Here is a 21,350-nt window from a genome sequence, read left to right on the forward strand (position 1 = left end):
AGCATGCACAAGTTTACCCATAGCAAGCGGCTTGGGTGGAGGTGCCAGGAGCGCTGGTGGGGGACCCAAGAAGAGGAGGATTGGGGCTGCTCTGTGCAAAACCACTGCAGAGCAGTTAAGTATAAAATGTTTGTTATTAAAAAAAAGGAACAATCACTTCAAGTAATATCCCTACACTGGTGAGAACTATTGGCTGGGAATATGATCATCTTGTATAAAATAGTGCAAAGTTGTTCACTTTAATAATTGCAGATGACAAGGGAGTACTCTTTGTGCCTGGGGGGGGAAGATAGGTTTATCCATCACATAAGGAAAGGCTCTTTTTATTCAGCAAGCATTCAATTGCCTTAGGGCAGAGGTGGGCAAACTACGGCCCGCGGGCCGTATACGGCCCGGCGGACCTTTTAATCCGGCCCCCGGGCGGATCGCTAGAAATCTGAATTTGAAGTCTGAATTTGCAGCCGAAAGAATTGCGGGTGTTAGCCGCACCTCTTTCCCGCCACCCCGCTGGTGCAGCCGAAGAAACCCGTGGGTGTTAGCCGCGCCTCCTTTCCCGCTCCCCGCTGATTCAGCCGAAGAAGCCATTGGAGCTGGCCACGCTTCCTTTCCCGCCCCCCGCTGGCGGCATTCCCAGCTGCCCGTCACCACGTGGAGTGAGTGTCCCCGAATTCAAAAAAGTCTCCCAATTCCCGCCAAGTAATGACCCGGTCCCGACTCCTCACCTCACACTGTGCACACTGCACAGGCTGCTGTAGGAGACCCAAGACGGCCGAGGACTGCAGGCAGCAAAACACTGACAGGACAGAGATTTCATCATCATCATCATCAGGTACTTGCTTGTGGGGATGCTGGCAGCAATTGATGGCACACTGGCAGCAATTGATGGCACAATGGTGGGCACACTGACAGCAATTGATGGCACACTGGTGGCACACTGGCAACAATTGATGGCACACTGGCACCAATTGATGGCACACTGGCAGCAATTGATGGCACACTGGTGGCACACTGGCAGCAATTGATGGCACACTGGCAGCAATTGATGGCACACTGGCAGCAATTGATGGCACACTGGTGGCACACTGGCAGCAATTGATGGCACACTGGCAGCAATTGATGGCACACTGGTTTATGTATGTCTTAGTGATTGATTAACATCACAACTTCATTGATTTGAAATTGATACCCTTATTTTTTGTATGATTTTTGCTTTTGCTCATCACTGCCACACACATGCAGCCATGCATTGCACGTGTGTGGCAGTAATGAGCAAAACTAAGAATCATACAAAAAAAAAAGCTATCAATGAAGTTGTGATGTGAATCAATCACTAAGACAATAAGACATACATAAACCATAATTTATGACACAGCATACATTGTCGTTTGGCAGGACTTTATGGGGACAATGTCTGCAGTCTCTGATCCTCTCTAGTATCATGTCTGCAGTCTCTGATCCTCTCTGGTATCATGTGCGCAGTCTCTGATCCTCTCTGGTATCATGTGCGCAGTCTCTGATCCTCTCTGGAAATTTTCACTAATATGAGTCACAAATAGTGAAAAATGTTCATTGTTTTGGGAAATTTTGTTTAATAAATGTAATTTTTTTTCTTGTAAGGCAACCTCACTTTTTCATTGTTTAACTATAACAAGTACTCGTACCAGTTGTCCAACAATGATATTTGCTGCTTTTTATAAAGAAATACAATTGATTTTATGCAGTATTGAGTTTAGCCTTTTGGCCCGGCCCTCCAAAATATTTTTAGTTTCTCATGTGGCCCCATCGAAAAAATAATTGCCCACCCCTGCCTTAGGGGGATCAACAAGGAATGTGTCCCTGTTGCAGCAAACTGAACCAAGTTTTTAGCCTTCATATGGATCAACTGCAACTTTATGGTTCTAAATATGCCAGTTTTTATGTATTTATTTTCTCTTTTAGTTAAACCCAAAGGATGTGTCCATTGCTGGACTGGGACAGACTGGCCCACTTTGACATGTCTCTCCCATGGCGGCCGGGAAATACCCGCTTCCCGCGCTGTGTTTGAACCACTGCGCCGACATAAACCGAGCGCAGTACACTCGTGTATAGTCGGGCAGGCTCGGCTCCTCTCGCGGTCACGTCCTGTGCGTCCTTTACGCGAGAGGAGCCGAGCCTGCCCGACTATACACGAGTGTACTGCGCTCGGTATATGTCGGCGCAGTGGTTCAAACACAGCGCGGGAAGCGGGGATCGAGCGGGGAGGACACCACGATGGCCGCAGAAGGACGCCGGACTGGACGAGGCCGCTGATGGACGACGGGCAGGACGCGATGGACGACGGGCAAGACACCGACGAGCGGCATCCAAACTGTAAGTATTTTTTTTTTTTCAGGAATTTTCCTTCAAGTTTGGGGTGCGCGCTATATGCCGGGGGTGCGTTATACAGTAATTACAATACAGTAATTTCCGACCGTGCCAAAACTCAGTGACGTAAAACACTACGATGAGGCAAAAAAAATAAGTTAAATGCTTCCGAGCATGCGTCGACTTGATTCTGAGCATACAAAAGTGGGACTGCATTAATATACAAAGTGGGGCTGCATTCATATACAAAGTGGGGCTGCATTAATGTACAAAGTGGGGCTGCATTAATATACAAAAGTGGGACTGCATTCATATACAAAAGTGGGGCTGCATGTATATACAAAAGTGGGGCTGCATTTATATACAAAAGTGGGACTGCATTCATAGACAAAAGTGGGACTGCATTCATATACAAAAGTGGGGCTGCATTAATATACAAAAGTGGGGCTGCATTCATATACAAAAGTGGGGCTGCCTTAATATACAAGTGGGGCTGCATTAATATACAAAAGTGGGACTGCATCCATAGACAAAAGTGGGACTGCATTCATAGACAAAAGCGGGGCTGCATTCATAGACAAAAGTGGGACTGCATTCATATACAAAAGTGGGGCTGCATTTATATACAAAAGTGGGGCTGCATTTATATACAAAAGTGGGACTGCATTTATATACAAAAGTGGGGCTGCATTCATATACAAAAGTGGGGATGCATTCATATACAAAAGTGGGGCTGCATTTATATACAAAAGTGGGGCTGCATTTATATACAAAAGTGGGGCTGCATTCATATACAAAAGTGGGGATGTATTCATATACAAAAGTGGGGCTGCATTTATATATACAGTGGGGCTGCATTTATATACAAAAGTGGGACTGCATTAATATACAAAAGTGGGACTGAATTTATATACAAAAGTGGTGCTGTATTTATATACAAAAGTGGGGCTGCGTTCATATATACAGTGGGGCTGCATTCATATGTACAGTGAGGCTGCAATGATGGGCACTGATGAGGCTGCATTGATCTCTTGTACCATGTCTTCAGTCTCTGACCATCTCTTGTACCATGTCTGCAGTCTCTGACCATCCCTTGTACCATGTCTGCAGTCTCTGACCATCTCTTGTACCATGTCTGCAGTCTCTGACCATCTCTTGTACCATGTCTGCAGTCTCTGACCATCCCTTGTACCATGTCTGCAGTCTCTGACCATCTCTTGTACCATGTCTCCATGTCTGCAGTCTCTGACCATCTCTTGTACCATGTCTCCATGTCTGCAGTCTCTGACCATCTCTTGTACCATGTCTCCATGTCTGCAGTCTCTGACCATCTCCTGTATCATGTCTGCATTCTCTGACCATCTCTTGTAACCTGTCTGTAGTCTCTGACCTTCTCTTGTACCACGTCTGCAGTCTCTGACCATCTCTTGTACCATGTCTGCAGTCCCTGACAATCGTCTACAAAATATGGGATAGATTTATGGCATTTATATTTAAATATTTTTTACTAGTAATGGCGGCGATCATTGATTTTTTAGCGGTACTGCAACATTGCAGCGGACACACCGGACACCTAATTGAGTTCTGTAAGCAACACCTTATTTTCTGGCAGTGCCCCTCCGAGACTAGACTCTGGATCCGCCCTTGGCTCCCAGTGGCCATGGTTTGGCCCCCTTAAAGTCTGAAGAACAATAAACTGGCCCTTTATTTACAAAGTTGGCGACCCCTGGCGTAGATCCCTGCCCAGTTAAATAAAATACCCTTTTCTTATTTGACTATTTTTACTCTTTTTTGAATTGATGGCTGCTATGCAAGGTGATTGGATTTTGAATTTGCATTAATATTCTGGTCTAAAGTGTATGATGTTTTCTTTTATTTATCGAGGAAATAAATAAAAAGGTTTATAGAAGGTGTGTGCGCCTTCCATTTTATTTGTGTTTATCTATCAATTGTTTATCTATAGTTATCTGAGCAGGGCAGCATCCGCTTAGTTCTGTGGGATTGTCCTTATTGTTCTGCACTGGGGGGGGAGGACCTCATAAGTGACTGTTTGCAGGTCGTACAATCAGATTGAAGCGTGTAGGTCCAGGTTGTATGGAAGGAAAGGATCGATGAGCTCTGACCATACATGGAGCTCTCTGGATAAAAATAGCTAGATTCAGGATGGCCAGCGCATAGTTGCGGCGGCGTAGCGTATGGCATTTACACTACGCCGCCGTAAGTTAGCGAGGCAAGTACATGATTCACAAAGTACTTGCCTGCTAAGTTACGGCGGCGTAGCGTAATTGCGGCGGGCGTAAGCGCGCCTAATTCAAAATAGGCTGAGGGTTCTATGTTAATTTGGGTTGACCTGAAGTGATTGACATTTTTTTGGAACGGCACATGCGCCGTCCGTGTACACATCCCAGTGTGCATTGCGGCAAAGTACGCCGCACGGTCCTATTGGTTTTGACGTGGACGTAAATGACGTAAATCCCTATTCACGGACGACTTACGCAAACAACGTAAAATTTTCAAATTTCGACGCGGGAACGACGGCCATACTTAACATTACTATTCCAGCTATTTGATGGAATAACTTTAGGCCTGATAATGCGTTACGTAAACGGCGTATCTGTACTGCGTCGGCCGGGCGTACGTTCGTGAATAGGCGTAACTAGTGATTTACATATTCTACCCCGACCGCAATGGAAGCGCCACCTTGCGGTCAGCCTAAAAATTACACTTTAGGATACGACGGTGTAAGACACTTAGGGCCAGATTCTCAAAGGGCTTACGACGGCACAACGCCATTTGCGCCGTCGTAAGTCCTAATCTGGCCCGGCGTATCTATGCGACTGATTCTTAGAATCAGTTACGCATAGATATCCATTAGATCTGACAGGCGTAAGGCTCTTACGCTGTCAGATCTTAGATGCAATATTTTTTCCCGCCGTTAGGTGTCGCCGACGTCGTTTTCCCCGTCGTCTATGCAAATTAGCTATTTACGCGAGATTCCCTAACGTACACGTGAATTTACAACGTTTCCGTAGCATTTGCGACGCGTAAAGTTGCCCCTGCTATATGAGGGGCAACCAATGTTAAGTATGGCCGTCGTTCCCGCGTCGAAATTTAAAAATGTACGTCGTTTGCGTAAGTCGTCCGTGAATGGCGCTGGACGCCATTTACGTTAACGTCGAAACCAAGGACGTCCTTGCGACATCATTTAGCGCAATGCACGTCGGGAAATTTTAGGGACGGCGCATGCGCAGTACGATCGGCGCGGGAACGCGCCTAATTTAAATGATCCACGCCCCCTACCTGGATCATTTGAATTAGGTGGGCTTGCCCCTGAGGATTTACGTTACGCCGCCGCAACTTTACAGGCAAGTGCTTTGTGAATCAAGCACTTGCCCGTAAAACTTGCGGCCGCGTAGCGTAAACGAGATACGTTACGCCCGCATAGTTTTATGCCAGGATACAAGAATCTGGCCCTTACGCCGCTCGTATCTGAGCCTAATTTAAGCGTATCTGGTTACCAGAATACGCTTAAATTAGCGCCAACGCAAATTCTGATCTACTGATACGCCAGCCTAAGTCTCTCTGGCCTGGATTCAAGAAGCAATTGCGCCTGTGTAACCATAGTTACACAGCGCAATTGCTTACTTGCCCCGGTGTAACGAATGCTCCTGATTCAGGAACCTTGTTACGCCGACTGCAGCCTAAGATATGCGTGGCATAAGGCTCTTATGCCCGCATATCTTAGGCTGCATTCTTGCGATGGCCGCTAGGTGGCGTTCCCGTTGTGCTCAGCGTATAGTATGCAAATTGCATACTAATGCCGATTCACAATGTTACGCGAGCCCTGCCTACGCAGTTTACGTTGTTTCCGTACGGCGTCTTTCGCGTAAGGCTGCCCCTGCTATTAGCAGGGGCAGCCAATGTTACGTATACCCGTCGTTCCCGCGTGGCGAAATTTCAAATTTACGTAGTTTGCGTAAGTGATTTGTGAATGGCGCTGGACGCCATTCACGTTCACTTTGAAGCAAATGACGTCCTTGCGACGTCATTTGCCGCAATGCACGTCGGGAAAGTTTCCCGACGGAGCATGTGCTCTACGATCGGCGCGGGAACGCGCCTAATTTAAATGATTCCCGCCCCCTACGGGATCATATAAATTGCGCACGCTTACGCCGGGCATTTTGCCGGCGCGCCCACGCAATTTACGGAGCTACTGCTCCGTGAATCAAGGGCAGCGCAGTAAATTTGCGGGGGCGTAGGGCAAAAACGTTGCCCTGCGCCCCCGTAAAAAATGCGCAATTGTACTTGAATCTAGCCCTCTGAATCCACCTAAAAGTATCTCTTCTCCAGTTTGTAGGAAGACACGCTGCAGTTTGCTGAGCGGCCTGTAGATGTCGCCGCGCACACAAGCCTGTATTAGTGAGCGGGAGGAGGGCGGGTCTATGGAGACATAAAAGCGGTGCGGAGTTGTAGACAAAGCTCAGTCACCTCTCTGTACCGGATGGGAGAGCGGAGCGGAGCCGGGGAAGCGGAGGATATAGCAGCGAGTGCTGCGGACGGGGAATAGTAGGGATCTGTGTGCGCCCTCCTCCCCCCCCACACACACACATACTGTGTATAGAAAGTTGTGTGATCCCCGGAGAGGGAGGAAGAAGTTCAACTCGATGAAGGAGAGAAGGAGCAGCCAGAAACTGGCCAGCAAATCCATCATGGATCCCAACCAGAATGTCAAATGTAAGATCGTGGTGGTGGGAGACAGCCAGTGCGGGAAGACTGCGCTACTACATGTGTTCGCCAAGGATTCCTTCCCAGAGGTGAGTACTCCTTGCCTGGGGGGACCTTTCCTTCCCTGTGGGTGAGGAGGCACCCTCCCCTGACTGAGGTCCCGATTTACTGCCCCATCTACATCCCCCCCCACCCCAAGGGGTTAATAAATCTCCTCACCTCCCAAGGGGTAAATACCCCCCCCCCCTCCCTTCTTAGGGGTATATTATTACTTCTCCCCCCCCCCCCACCTCTGTCCACTGCAGATCGATCTATTATAATTTTCTTATTACTGTGTTTTTTTTTTTTCATATACATTTTATTTTTGTATATGGGGGGGGGGATGGGTGAGTGGGATATATAATTAAAAATAAATATATTGCTGTGATAATAGATTGCAAGCTCTGTAGGCACTATTTCTCAGCCCTCCTGGGTTCCATCTATCAGCCAGATATATATATATATATATATATATTTATTCTATCCCTGTAAGGCTGTAAATCTAGCCTGCAGAGCTTGCAATCCATTACCAAAACACAGATTATATATATATATATATATATATATATATATATATATATATATATATATATATATATATATATATATATATATATATATATATATATATATATATATATATATCTGTGTTTTGGTAATGGATTGCAGGCTAGATTTACAGCCTTACAGGGGTATACAATTTTATTTATATATATATATATATATATATATATATATATATATATATATATATATATATATATATATATATATATATATATATATATATATATACATATATATATATATATTCCTGTGTTTTGGTAATGGATTGCTAGATTTACAGCCTTACTCCTTGCAGGGGTATATAATTTATTCTGTCACCCACAGTCTTTTTTTTTTTTTTTTCTTTTTTTTTTTGGCACAGGGTTTATCTGATGGTAATTAATTGCAAGCTCTGTAGGCAAGCTTTTACAGCATTGGTGTGTTTTTGCTCCTTGCAGGGGCATTATTTCTCAGCCCTCCTGGGTTCCATCTATCAACTGTTTGTTCTTTTTGTTTGTTTTTTGGCAACAGGTTTCGTTAGCTGTGTTGGTAATGGATTGCAAGCTCTGCAGGCAAGGTTTGCAGCCTTTGTGACCATGTTCTTAATACAGTGCTGCTTTGCAGGGGTCATTTTCAGCCTGCTTGAGTTCTAGTTGACTAGACTGCGATCTCTTTTTGTTTTTAGAACAGGTTTTGTTAGCTGTGATAATAGATTGCAAGCTCTGCAGGCACAATTTACAGCATTAGTGCCGGTGTCCTTACTGTTTTTTGCTCCTTGTTAAGGGAATTGCTTCTCGGCCCTCCTGGGTTCTCTCCATCTACCGGTCACTTTTTTTGTTTTGTTTTTGGCAGCAGGTTATGTCAGCTGTGTTGGTAATGGATTGCAAGCTCTGCAGGCAAGGGTTACAGCCCTAGTGACCATGTTCTCTCCCCCCTTTTTTTTTTTTTTTTTGTGATATTAGACTGCATGCACTGCTGGTGCGATTTTCAGCCTTAGACCGTGACCGTTTTTTCAATATCACGCCTTGCCAGAGGTATACTATTATTTCTCAGGTTCTGGCTGTAAGCCGCAGTAATTTTTGTGGGGCAGGTTTTGTTAGATGTGGTGGTGGTGGTAGATGGCAAGCTCTGTGGACGAGGTTTACAGCAGTGGTAGCAATGTTCCCAATATTTCATCCCCCCCCCTTCTCTGCTCAAGGTTATATCCTTACATCTCCTAGTTCTGTCAACTGCAGTTTTTTTTTTTTTTTTTTTTTTTTTTTTTTTTTTGGGGGGGGGGCAGGTTTTGTTGGCTGTGATGGTAGATTGTAAGCTCTGTGGGCAAGAATTAGAACAATGGTATCCATGTTAACTTTTCGCTTCCCCCCTCCCCCCCCCTTTCTCTCTTCTCAGGGGTATACTATTACTTCTCATGCCCCACGAGTTTCGTCTGTCAACACCGAGTCACTTTCTGTTTTTAGGTTTTGTTGGCTGCAATGGTGATTGCAAGCTTTGTAGGTGAAATTTTACATTAATAGCCATATTCTCAACTCCTCCACTTCCCTTGCATGGGTATATCATTACTTCTCAGCCCCCTGGGTTCACACTGTCAACTGTTATTTGGTTAGCTGTGATGGATTGCAAGCTCCGTGGGTTAGATTTACAATGGTGTCCATGCGCTTTAATATTTCACTCCCCCCCCCCCCTCCACATCCCCGTTGGGGTTATATCATTCTTTGTCAGCCCTCCTAGGTTCAGCGATCGCCTGCAGTTATTTTTCTTTAGCTGTGATGGTGACGGATTGCAAGCTTTGCAGGCAAAATTTCCAGTACTTATTACTTCCGCTTCACATTCCTTGCAGGGGTAGGTCATGGCTTCTCATCCCACTGCGTTCAGACTATTGGCGGCGTGGGGATTATTTTTTTATTTTTTTTCGAACAAGAGGACACTCCATGGTCGCTTCATACATTTTATATTCCTGAAAACATTTTTTAAATAAAAAAACAAAAATAAAGGTTGAGTTGGGTGCGGTGGGGGGGGGGGGGGGGGGGGGTTCCAGAACAATGGAATGCCAACAGCTGGGATGGCAGGCTAAAATTCTGAGTATCATGCTTGGCTGAGTTAGTCAATAATTTATAATGCTTTTCTCCCGGAGGCATAATTGCATATTATATCACCGGCGCGATCAACGATGGCATTTCATGTGATCTCTGTAGCAATAACTTTTTAGATGGTTGGCTGTGCTGACTGGTGGTGTTGGGTAAGGTTATGACAAGTGACATAATCCCTTCTCTCTTTTTCTCCCCGTTCAGAATTACGTGCCCACTGTATTTGAGAATTACACTGCCAGCTTTGAAATCGACACGCAGAGAATAGAGCTGAGTCTATGGGATACGTCTGGTAAGGAAACTCTCATCGTAACATCTGAGGAATGTGCATTGTCATTGTGATGTTGGGTTGTCTTGGGGGGGGGAGGGGAGCATTTTTAAAGGGGTCATAATCTGTTCTGGGCTGTATTTGTACAAAGGCGCGCTAAGACACTAGGGCAGGGGCGGACTGACCATTGAGTCACTTGGGCACTGCCCCAGGGCCCCATGCCACTAGGGGGCCCCATCAGGGTTGCCAGGCTCAGTAAAACCAGGGACAGTATGTAAAACTTTTTTTTTACACATCTGTCCCTGATTTGTCTGAAACCGACATCCTTATGATGTGAAAATGCTGAGATTTTAGCTGCCCTGCCTCCTGGCATGGTGGCCATCTAAGTCCAGGGGCCCCATAATCTTCTATTGCTCGGGGGCCCCATGAGTTTTCAGTCCGCCCCTGCACTAGGGCAGTGGTCTCCAAACTGCCGAGGGTCGAACGTGGCCATTTCCTTGCCTTTATCAGGCCAATGGCCTATTTCACTGGCACTGATGATGATGGGGGGGGGGGGGGGGGTATTTCACGGGCACTAATGATGCCTGTGGATTTTGAATCGCAGGACCATGCTCGTGGTTGCACCATGGTCCCATTCATGTACATGGTAAAGTTTGACAGGCAGTGCAACCTGTCCTACTCCGCATGTCCTTTTTTAAAATTGATGCACGACAAAGCTCTGTGCCAATGTGTGCTCATCTGAGCAGGCACCTTGTGGTGTACGGTTTGTAGGCAGGTGGTAAAAACATGGAGCTGTTGTCTGGTTACTGCCCCCTGGCCACCCTTATAAAAATGGCTCCATCTGCACTTGTACAATTTATCATGTGACTTTCACATTGGGGGGGCTATAGTGCAAAATCTGGTACAGCTGTACATGGTAGCCAATCGGCTTCTAACTTTCGTTTGTTCAATTAAGGGCCCTTTCACACGGGCGGATCAGTAATGATCCGCTCCGTGTGTCCGCATTTGCTCAGCGAGGATCCTCCGTAAAATCCCCGCTGAGCTGACAGGCGGTGCCCGCACACTGTGCAGGGACAGCCCTGTCTTTCCTCCGCTCTCCCCTATGGGGGATCGGATGAACACAGACCGTATGTCCGTGTTCATTCGATCCGGCAGGCGGAAGAAAAATCGGATTTTCTTCCGTCCGAAAAACCGGATCCTTGCGGAGACGGACGATTACGGGTGTCAGCGGATTGTTTAATCGGCCGACACCCGCAATCATATAGGGACCCATGTATGTCCCGTTTTCATCCGCGATGGATGAAAATGCGGACATACGGTCCGCACGTGTGAAAGGGCCCTAAGTCTTGACAACCTGTAAGCTGATTGGTTTCTATGCAGAACTGCACCAGATATTGCACGCAACAGTTTTAGTAAATCTACCCCACAAACTCGCATAAGTCGCAGCCCACTGTTTTCAATGGCACCCATTTGGCTCTGTTACTTAAAATGTTACTAAATCCACAACAGTAAAATCAGTCTGTATTTGCAGTAAAGCATGCTTGTTGTGCTCACTGTGGAACCTAAGGGGTTAATCCAACGCATTGTGTAAACGCTGTCCTGGTTTTCTGTGATCCGGCTCTTCCACTGTCCCCTGATTGATGTCTATGGAGTCAGGCTGCACATGCTCAGTTTGGTGTGTATTGGAGGTTTTGTCTGAGGGGTTCCATGTGATCAGCAGAGGGTCAGGGGTCTTGCAGTCTCATAAAACAGTCAGAAAACTCCTCCTACAGGCATTAACTAGTGCTTGGCTGGACACTGAGAAGTCTCAAGACTGCGATATACTGCTGAGAAAAGTCATTTAGCAGTTTATATTTACTATTTTACATGTACTGTGGGAGACAAGATATAGTGAATGCAGGGTCCTGGGCTTAGTAACACTTTAAAGTCGCAGTGACTTTGAAAAGGTCCCTGCACCACTTTGAATGCCAGAGAGTAAGTTGTGTCAAGTCGCACTAAATCGTGCATTTTGGAGTCGCACAAGTGTGAGCGGAGCATAAGTAAGCTAAATCTAACCGATCTGTTCAATCAGGTAGACTTCATAGTACTTGGAATCTGCGCCGACCTAGGTTTAAGTGTATTCTCAAACAGAGATACACTTAAACCTATCTAAGATACAACAGCTTGCGCCGTCCTATCTTAGGTTGCAATATTTAGGCTGGCCGCTAGGTGGCGCTTCCATTGCGGTCGGCGTAGAATATGTAAATCACTAGATACGCCTATTCACGAACGTACGCCCGGCCGACGCAGTACAGAAACGCCGTTTACATAACCCATTATCAGGCCTAAAGTTATTCCATCAAATAGTTGGAATAGTAATGTTAAAGTATGGCCGCCGTTCCCGCGTCGAAATTCAAAAATTTTACGTCGTTTGCGTAAGTCCACATCGAAACCAATAGGCCCGTGCGGCGTACGTTGCTGCAATGCACACTGGGATATGTAGGTGGACGGCGCATGTGCCGTTCCAAAAAAACATCAATCACGTCAGGTCAAGCACATTAACATAAAACATGCCCCCTCAGCTAAATTTGAATTGGGCGCCATTACGCCTGCCCGATTTACGCTACGCCTCCGTAACTTAGCAGGCAAGTACTTTGTGAATCATGTACTTGCCTCGCTAACTTACGGTGGCGTAGTGTAAACACGATACGCTACACCGCCGCAAAGTTAGGACACCCTCTCTGAATCTAGCTAATACTGAATATTGTGTGGATGTCAGGGGTCACATTTGAGGCCCATATGCCTTGTTAGGGGGCCAACACTGCTCTAAACATCCATTATGTTTATATCCAATCAGATGGGGGGCCCCCCCTCTACTAGCATTGTTAAACCAGACAATTTATGGTCCTATTGGATTGCATGTAACCATTTGTGTTGTAGAGTGAATTACCAGCTGCTGCAGAACCTCTTGGTGATCTAGCAATTGCTCATTATTATTCCTTTAGCACATTCAGGTTTTCCTGTAATCCAGCACCCCTCCCCCGTGTTTGACATCCAGCTTTCTATGGCAGGGTCTGATTGTTAGACTCGTCGCTCTTCTGGGTCCAATTGCCTCTCGGAGGCAGAGCGCTCAATCTTCATCTCATTGGCAATTTCTCCAGTATGAAATGTAAGGACATGGAGGACGCGCGTCCTCGTTCATCAATGTGCGTTGAGTCGGATTTGGGTTTTATTCCCCCAGTGTTATGCCGGGTATAAGGCATTTGATTGGCTAGTGGAAGTAATGTGATTGTGAGAATCTGCTGCAGCATTCCGAGGAGTTGAGAATCATACTCGCATTATGTGCCTGCGTGTGTGGCTCATTATGATGTAATGTTTTTTCTATGACACGTGAGATCTACATTCCATATTCATGTGATCTCTGGGGGACGTGTAGGAGGATGACTGCGGTATGCGATTACGTGTGGATGAAAGTATTTTATAGGCAGCGTCTCAGCGGTGAAAGTGGGATGCAAGGTCTTTTCCTTGCTGCGGCAGGTGAAGGGCGATCTCTTAGTGTCACAACGCAAAACAAAATGTAATCTGCGGTTTGCAGGTCCTTGGATGTGGTGGCTGTCTTAGTTTTCTTTTCTGTGCGTTTTTTTTTTTTTTTTTTTTTTTTTGGGAGTTGCGTTTTTCACCCTAGGCTGCTCTCCTGATTTGGACCAATGTGGTTTTGTTTAGGGATGCACCGATACTGGATTTTTATCTACAAGTACAATTGCCGGTACTTTGGTCAAGTATTCGCAGATGCCGAGTACTGATACTTTGTAGTGCGACATGCATCCATGCAAAATGGGCTCAAATTTCCCTGCAAAGAATCGCATTGAACAGAAATGCAGTGCGATTCCTGTCCAAATCGCATTTGATTTCTCGCTGCTTTAGTGTGTAAGCCAGAGGTCTCAAACTGGCAGCCCTCCAACTGTTGCAAAACTACAAATCCCATGAGGGCTTGAAAGGCTGACAGTTGCAAGCATGACTCCCACAGACGGCGGCATAATGGGACTTCCGCAAAACAGCTGGAGGGCCGCCAGTTTGAGACCCCTGCAGTAAATTAAAGTGCTATCTAGTGCCGCAATCGGCAGTTTTATTAAAATATTAACGCCCTAAATATCTAGTCCAGGGGTGTCCAAACTTTTTTTCAAAGAGGGCCAGATTTGATGAAGTGAACATGCTTGAGCGCCAACCATTTTGCCTGACATTCTATAAACCATTAAAATTCGGTCTAAGTGTGTTCGCCTGGGCACTAAGATGGCCCAACAAGAATTCTCTTGCCTTTGTTGCTTTTCAGTGCCCATCTGCAGCACCCACTCCATGGCCATGAATGCAGCACCCACTCCATGGCCAATAATGCAGCACCCACATTGACATGAATGCAACTTGGTTGTAAAAGTGGCAATGCCCATTAACCTTTGTTGAAATGGTGTTGTCTATGGAATGTTCACATGGGTCCAATAGAGCTTATTAATGTAATGATTGCTGTGGAGTATTGCAAACTGTTCATATTTTACTTAGGCCCAGTAGTAAATGCATCAGGGTCCAACCCAAAAAACAAGTATACCAATTTTTCATACAGATGTAAAATATGTTTTAGTTATTGCATAGTGTATTTTGGCATTTCAGTTTACAATATCTGATATTTCAGAAAGGCAGAGTCGGTCTTTAAAATGGTGAGAAATCCTATTGTGTGCCTCCTAGACGCATCAGATTAATGACCATTGTTGTAGCAATCCATCACTTTCACACAAGGCAGAGGCGAGATCTTAATAAAGTTTTATTTCTGCAGTGCTGTCGGCACTACTGGATTTCTCACCCCGCCCCAATCTGTGCAGTGCTTTGTGGCTGCAATGTAGTCCAAATAACAAATGTTTTTTTATTTTTTTTTATTGTCCATGGACGGATACAGCCTTCACAAGTGGTTATGTTCCTGTTCATATAGGTCCTCTCCTATGAACAGGAACATAACCCACTTGTCAAGACTTGTGAAGGCTGTGTCCGTCCATGAATGACAGAAGAATTTTATGGTGAATAAATGCACAAAAATACTTTTTTTTTTTTTTTTTTTTTCCACTATCTGTACACCCAATATTTTACAGGTACTTGTATAGCTGTATGTACCAATGAACCAACCGGCATGTCTTTGGCATGTGGTAGGAAACCCAAGCAGGCACTTTGCGAACATGCAAACTCCAGATGTCGTGGTTGGGATTCAAACCATCAACCCTGGTGTTGCTAGGTGGAATTACTAACCACTTTGCCAGCGTGTGTGTACCATTGTAAGTCCTTAAATGTTGCCAACATCCCTAATTCTATAGAACACTAGAAGTACCCCTGGGACAATGGGACTTTATAGGTAAATGCACAGTACGAAAGCAAATGTAATGCAGAGATAAAACCATTAGTGCATACATCACCATAGAGTAAATGTGACGAGAGAAGATTGTGTATTATACCCGTTGGGCATAACATGAAGGAAATTGTGCACCACAATACGCAATCTTCTCTGGGTCACACTTGTACCATGTTTTGTCATATTAACTCTATGATGTGTGCACCAATGGTTTTATCTCTCTGTATATTAAAGCGGGGGTTCACCCGGAAAAAAAATTTAACATTCGATTGAGGCTAATTCAGGGGTTGACAAATTTGCTTGGAATCTAGGAGCCAGCTAAAAAAGTTAGGAGCCAGAAAACGCGTCCCGTCGCGACGAGCTTGCGCGCAGAAGCGAACACATACGTGAGCAGCGACAGCACATGTAAACGGTGTTCAAACCACACATGTGAGGTATCGCCGCGATTGGTAGAGCGAGAGCAATAATTCTAGCCCTAGACCTCCTCTGTAACTCAAAACATGCAACCTGTAGAGTTTTTTTAAACATCGCCTATGGAGATTTTAAAGGGTAAAAGTTTGACGCCATTCCACGAGCGGACGTAATTTTGAAGCGTGACATGTTGGGTATCAATTTATTCGGCGTAACATTATCTTTCATAATATTTAAAAAAATGGGGATAATTTTACTGTTGTCTTATTTTTTTATTTAAAAAAGTGTAATTTTTTCCCAAAAAAAGTGCGCTTGCAAGACCGCTGCGCAAATACGGCATGACAGAGTATTGCAACGATCGCCATTTTATTCTCTAGGGTGTTAGGATAAAAAATATATATGTTTGGGGGTTCTAATTAGAGGGAAGAAGATGGCAGTGAAAATAGTGAAAAATTACATTAGAATTGCTGTTTAACTTGTAATGCTTAACTTGTAATACCAACGGCCACCACCAGATGGCGCCAGCTTACACATCTGGTGGTAATAACTTGTAATACCAACGGCTCACCACCAGATGGTGCCAGCTCACAAAAAAAAAAAAAATTTTTTTTTTTTTATATTTTTTTTTTTTGCCCCCCTTCCAAGCCAAGTCGCCAGGACCCTATTTCTAGTCGCCATGGCGACCTGGCGCCCGGGATTTGTCGACCTCTGGGCTAATTACAGGAAGCAGAATCGGGTTTTTTTTTTTTTTTTTTTTTTATCAATGCAGTACTTACCGTTTTTAGAGATGGATGTTCTCCGCCGCTTCCGGGTATGATCTTCGGGACTGGGCGTTCCTATTTGACAGCCTTCCGATGGTTGTATACAGCGCGTCACAAGTTGTCGGTGCGGCTCTATACGGCGCCTGCGCACCGACGTCTGCTACTTTCGGAAACTCGTGACGCGCTGTATGCGACAGTCGGAAGGTTGTCAATCGAATAGGAACGCCCAGTCCCGCAGCCCATACCCAGAAGCGGCGGAGAACATCTATCTCTAAAACGGTAAGTACTGCATTGATTTAAAAAACACCCGATTCTGCTTCACGTAATTGGCCTCAATCTAAGATTTGATTTTAAAAATTTATTTTTTGGGTGAACCTCCACTTTAAACTTTTATATTTGCTTTCATACTGTGTACTTACCTACGAAGTGTGGGGGGGGGGCTTCTGTTTTTGGGTTCTATTCAGCAGTTCTGAACTATAAGGGGGGGGGAGAGTTTAAGCTTGCACATTACTAGGGGGTATAGACGCCACATTGCCCACCATTATAATGCCTTAATTACTCTGCCCTATTGAGTGCAAAGATGGGCTGGAAGTCAGACAGAAGATTGGGCTCTTTGACCCTCACAGGTGTCAGGCCAGATATCTAGATTTTTGGGTCCATCTAGATCACATAACAATAGTACAACTACTGTATACATGGTTTGGGATGAGGCTATTTTAGCCCGCTTTTTGCATCACATCCATTGCCTATCCAGGCTTTTTTTGTTTGCTCAGAGTAGATGGCTTTGTCTCATCAGCAGATGGGACCTAAAAAGGCCCAGTCAGGCCTGTAATTGCTGTTAACCTGTAGTTGGGTTTGAGCTACACAATTTGGTTTCTAGTAGCTCAGTCAAGATAAATCTCTAAACCAATGGAACAAATAAAGCATTGTGGGTTCCTGCAAATTGTAAGGGCCTATTGGATAGAGAGTAACTTATTTGTAGATGTCGGTGGCGTAGAGGTGTTTGGATGACGTTTTGTCCCAGTTGATCTCTGAATGTAGTTCAGGTGTAGTGTGCACTGCTGGGTATAAATTGAATTGCGTTGACCTGAATTATAATCTATAGGCTGGGTTTGCATTGTTCAGTATGCATGCTGGGGGTAGGTAATTAATACGCACCGGAGGTATGAATGGGCTCAGTTTTCCTTTAGACATTGTTGAACTGCAATACTTGGATGTGAACGGACTCATTGGGAAGAATAGGATTTCTACTTTTTGTGTGGCTCCTAGGTGTTCCAGTATAGCGCCTACCCCCGGTGTCCTTCAGAATTGTTTTGCTAACAAGCTGTACAAAACTGACCTTACTATGCACGTTGCATAACGAGTTGTTTACTAGACGTTTTGTCATTGATTGCTGCTATTACTGTGGCGGAGAAGTCTGTGCTCAGATTAGCATCCGATCGTGTAACTCCAGAGGACGGGCGGCCTTAAATACATTTCTTCATTCTGCTCTGCTGAGATGTTGGTCTTTAATTAATGGTTCCTGGAGCAACCAATTGAAATTCATTTCACTGAACCAGATGGTTACAAGAGGGATACTGATTGGTTGCTGCAGCTGCTGCACTTGTGATCATTAAATTTTACTCGCAGCTTTCAAAATAAGTTAAAGGGTCAGTCCACCCATTGGTGAATTTTATGATGGATTCTGATTAAACCTCCAAACCATAGTCCCCATCCACACAGGCTCCTGGGGGTCACATATGAAGAAAAATTTGGAATTTGGTTGTACCCACCCCCCCCCCCCTCTTGGGATCCAAAACTGCTACATAAAGCCACCCATGTATCTACATGGGTACTTGTGCAAGGATGTAAGCCACTGGACAGTGTACATCCAGGGGTGCTTGCATCATGCATGAGGTCAAACCCTTGTGGACCATGCACACAATGGTTTGTGTTTTGCATGACACCATAGGTGTGCGCAGCCTTTGGCATTGGGGTGTGCACCCCAAAGCTCAAACATACTCTACCGATCACTCACGATGTTCGTTCAGAAAGGGAAGGGGCCACTCATCCTAAAACATCCACAGCAACAGCCGGTGGGAGAGGGGGGAAGCCAGCAGTGCTGTTGGGAAAGGGAGTGGGAGCCAGGTCAGTAGGGGTAATCTGTTCTGCACAGGGTGATTAGGGTGTGCCTGGGCACACCCTGTGCGCACGCCTATGCATGACACCTTAACATGTGTCTCAACTGGCAGCCCCCCCAGCTGCTCCAACTACAAGTCCCATGAGGCATTGCAAGGGTGAGTTACAAGCATGACTCCCACAGGGAGAGGCATGATGGGACTTGCAACAGCTGGAGGGCTACCAGTTTGAGACCCCTGCCTTAACGCATGTGAAAAAATGCACTTGCAGCATTTTTTTGACAACTCTATTACTACAGGTACTTGTATAGCAGAGACCTCAAGGAGCTTTCAATCTAAGGTCCCTAACTTTTTCACATTCATACATATTGGGTGCCAATTGGACAGGATCCACTTGGCCTACTAGCATGTCTTTGGAGTGTGGGAGGAAAGCCACACAGGAATCAGAGATTATGTAAACTCCAGGCAGGTAGTGTCATGGTTTGGATTTGAACCCACAACCCTAGTGCTGCTAGATGGAAGTGCTAACCGCTTGGCCACTGTGCTGCAAACTGAGCAGTACTGTAGATTAGGGTTGTCCCGATACCAGTATCGGGACCGATGCCGAGTATTTGCGGGAGTACTTGTATGCCGCAACAGCGCGTGGGGAACATTACAGCTTTCATTTGAATGGCTGTAGTGTTTCCCGCCGCGTATAGACACGCCCCCTTGCTCAGGACGGGTGATCTGTCCAATCCCGAGCAAGGGGGAGTGTCTATGCGCGGCGCAGCGGGAAACACTACAGCTATTCAAATGAAAGCTGTGATGTTCCCCGCACGCTGATTAACCATGCGGCGGCATCTAGGTATGGGGGGACATGGCTGGATAAATGGGGGACATGGCTGCATCTAGGGACACATTTAAAGTATCGGTATTCGGTTATCGGTGAGTACTTGGAAAAAAGTATCGGTACTTGTACTCGGTCCTAAAAAGTGGTATCGGGACAACCCTACTGTAGATGCACTGGCAGCTACTGTACAAGTGCGTTGGTATCATTCTAAATGGATTGTACCTCAAAGGACATCCTGTGGTGTATAACGTTCATTTCTGCATCCATGTGAATGGGCCCTCATAGATTTTATTGGAGTGACCAGGTCTGTTACAATATTCCTCTTATGAGGGGTCTCGGTTTAAAGATTTGCTTTATCTTATGGAGATTTAAAAATTGCACTGCAAGTGTTTTTTTGTGTGTTCACATTCCCTCAGTTCTCAGCTGTATAAGAGCTGGGGGTGGGGGGGGGAGAGAAATGGCCACACAGAGCTTCCCAGTGAATGGCTGTGCGGGTGTGTCAGGACATGTCTCCTCATTTTGGAGGGAACTGACAATGCACTGTGGTTGGGAAATCGGAGGGACTCTCGGGAACACCAGGAATTTCACATAAAGGAAGCAATACAAAGAGGACAGGAAACATTCATACAAGTACATGGTACAACAGGCACATATGCTTTAATCCTTCAAAACTGTTGCCATTGCCCGTTCAGGGTGAGCCCAGGCCCTGGGATCTATTCATTTTTTGCTTCTATAGTGTGAATTGTGGTTGGTGGGCCCTACTCTGCTCTAGTCATTTGTTCCGTAGTGACTGTTTAATGTAGATGAGATCTGCAGGCTCTTTAGGAAATAGTTGAAATTCCTCAGATTTCTGGCAGGCAGTTTGCTGATTGTGGAGCCGGGCTATGCTGGTGGCGTGTGACTTGATGTGTATGTCAGTCAGTTCTAGGGGTGAGTCTCTGGTCCACAGCTACTTTTAACCATCGGGGAATGTGACCTTGGATATGTATTGCAGTGTCCAGTCACAGTGGACATTTGAGATGCAGGAAACATTATACAGATGGATATAATGAATGGGCTTTATGGACCTTATCGGTGAGATTGCTGCTTATGGCAGTTGGTTTTCAAAGTGTCAATCTTTCAAGGACACGGTTGGGTTGCTTTACTAAGGGCCCTTTCACACTGGGGCATTTTTCAAGCGCTTTAGCGTTAAAAAAAGCGCCTGTAAAACGCCTGAAAGAAGCTGCATCTGCAATCCCAATGTGAAAGCTCGAGTGCTTTCACACTAAAGCGCCTGAAAAACACCCCAGTGTGAAAGTGGTCTTAGCGTTAAAAAAAGCGCCTGAAAGAAGCTGCATCTGCAATCCCAATGTGAAAGCCTGAGTGCTTTCACACTGAGGCGCTGAGCTGGCAGGGCGTCAAAAAAAGTCCTGCATGCAGCTTCTTTGCAGCGCTTTAGGAGCGGTTAATACACCGCTCCTAAAGCCCCCTTCCCATTGAGGAAGCTTTTTTTAACGCCAAAGCGCCTGAAAAGCGCCTCAGTGTGAAAGGGGTCTTAGCAGCGCTTTACCAGCGTTTTTCGGGCAGTGTGAAAGGCCTCTGAAAGCACTTGGGCTTTCACATTGGGATTGCAGATGAGGCTTCTTTCAGGCGCTTTACAGGCTTTTTTTAAACGCCAAAGCGCCTAAAAAACGCCCGAAAAACGCCCCAGTGTGAAAGGGGTCTTAAAGTGGGGAGTGCAAAATTTGGGGCAGCTGTGCATGGTAGCCAATCGGCTTCTAACTTCAGCTTGTTCAGTTAGGCTTTGACAAAAACCTGGAGGCTGATTAGTTTCTATGCAGAGCTGCACCACATTTTGCGCTCTCCGGTCTTAGTAA

The 21,350-nt window shown here is 45.6% G+C and overlaps 1 protein-coding gene across 1 annotated transcript in view; it reads left to right on the forward strand.

The window, feature by feature from the left end:
* Positions 1 to 6,810: 6,810 nt before the first annotated feature.
* The window catches only part of RND3 (Rho family GTPase 3), a 43,880-nt gene continuing 29,340 nt past the window's right edge, over positions 6,811 to 21,350 (forward strand). Inside the window, exons 1-2 of the mRNA XM_040358013.1 lie at positions 6,811 to 7,157; positions 9,945 to 10,032. Coding sequence (XP_040213947.1) covers positions 7,008 to 7,157; positions 9,945 to 10,032 — 238 coding nt within the window. The 5' untranslated portion in view covers positions 6,811 to 7,007. The remainder of the gene's footprint in view (positions 7,158 to 9,944; positions 10,033 to 21,350) is intronic.

Source organism: Rana temporaria, chromosome 6 (genome assembly GCF_905171775.1).
Source record: "Rana temporaria chromosome 6, aRanTem1.1, whole genome shotgun sequence".
NCBI lineage: Eukaryota > Metazoa > Chordata > Amphibia > Anura > Ranidae > Rana > Rana temporaria.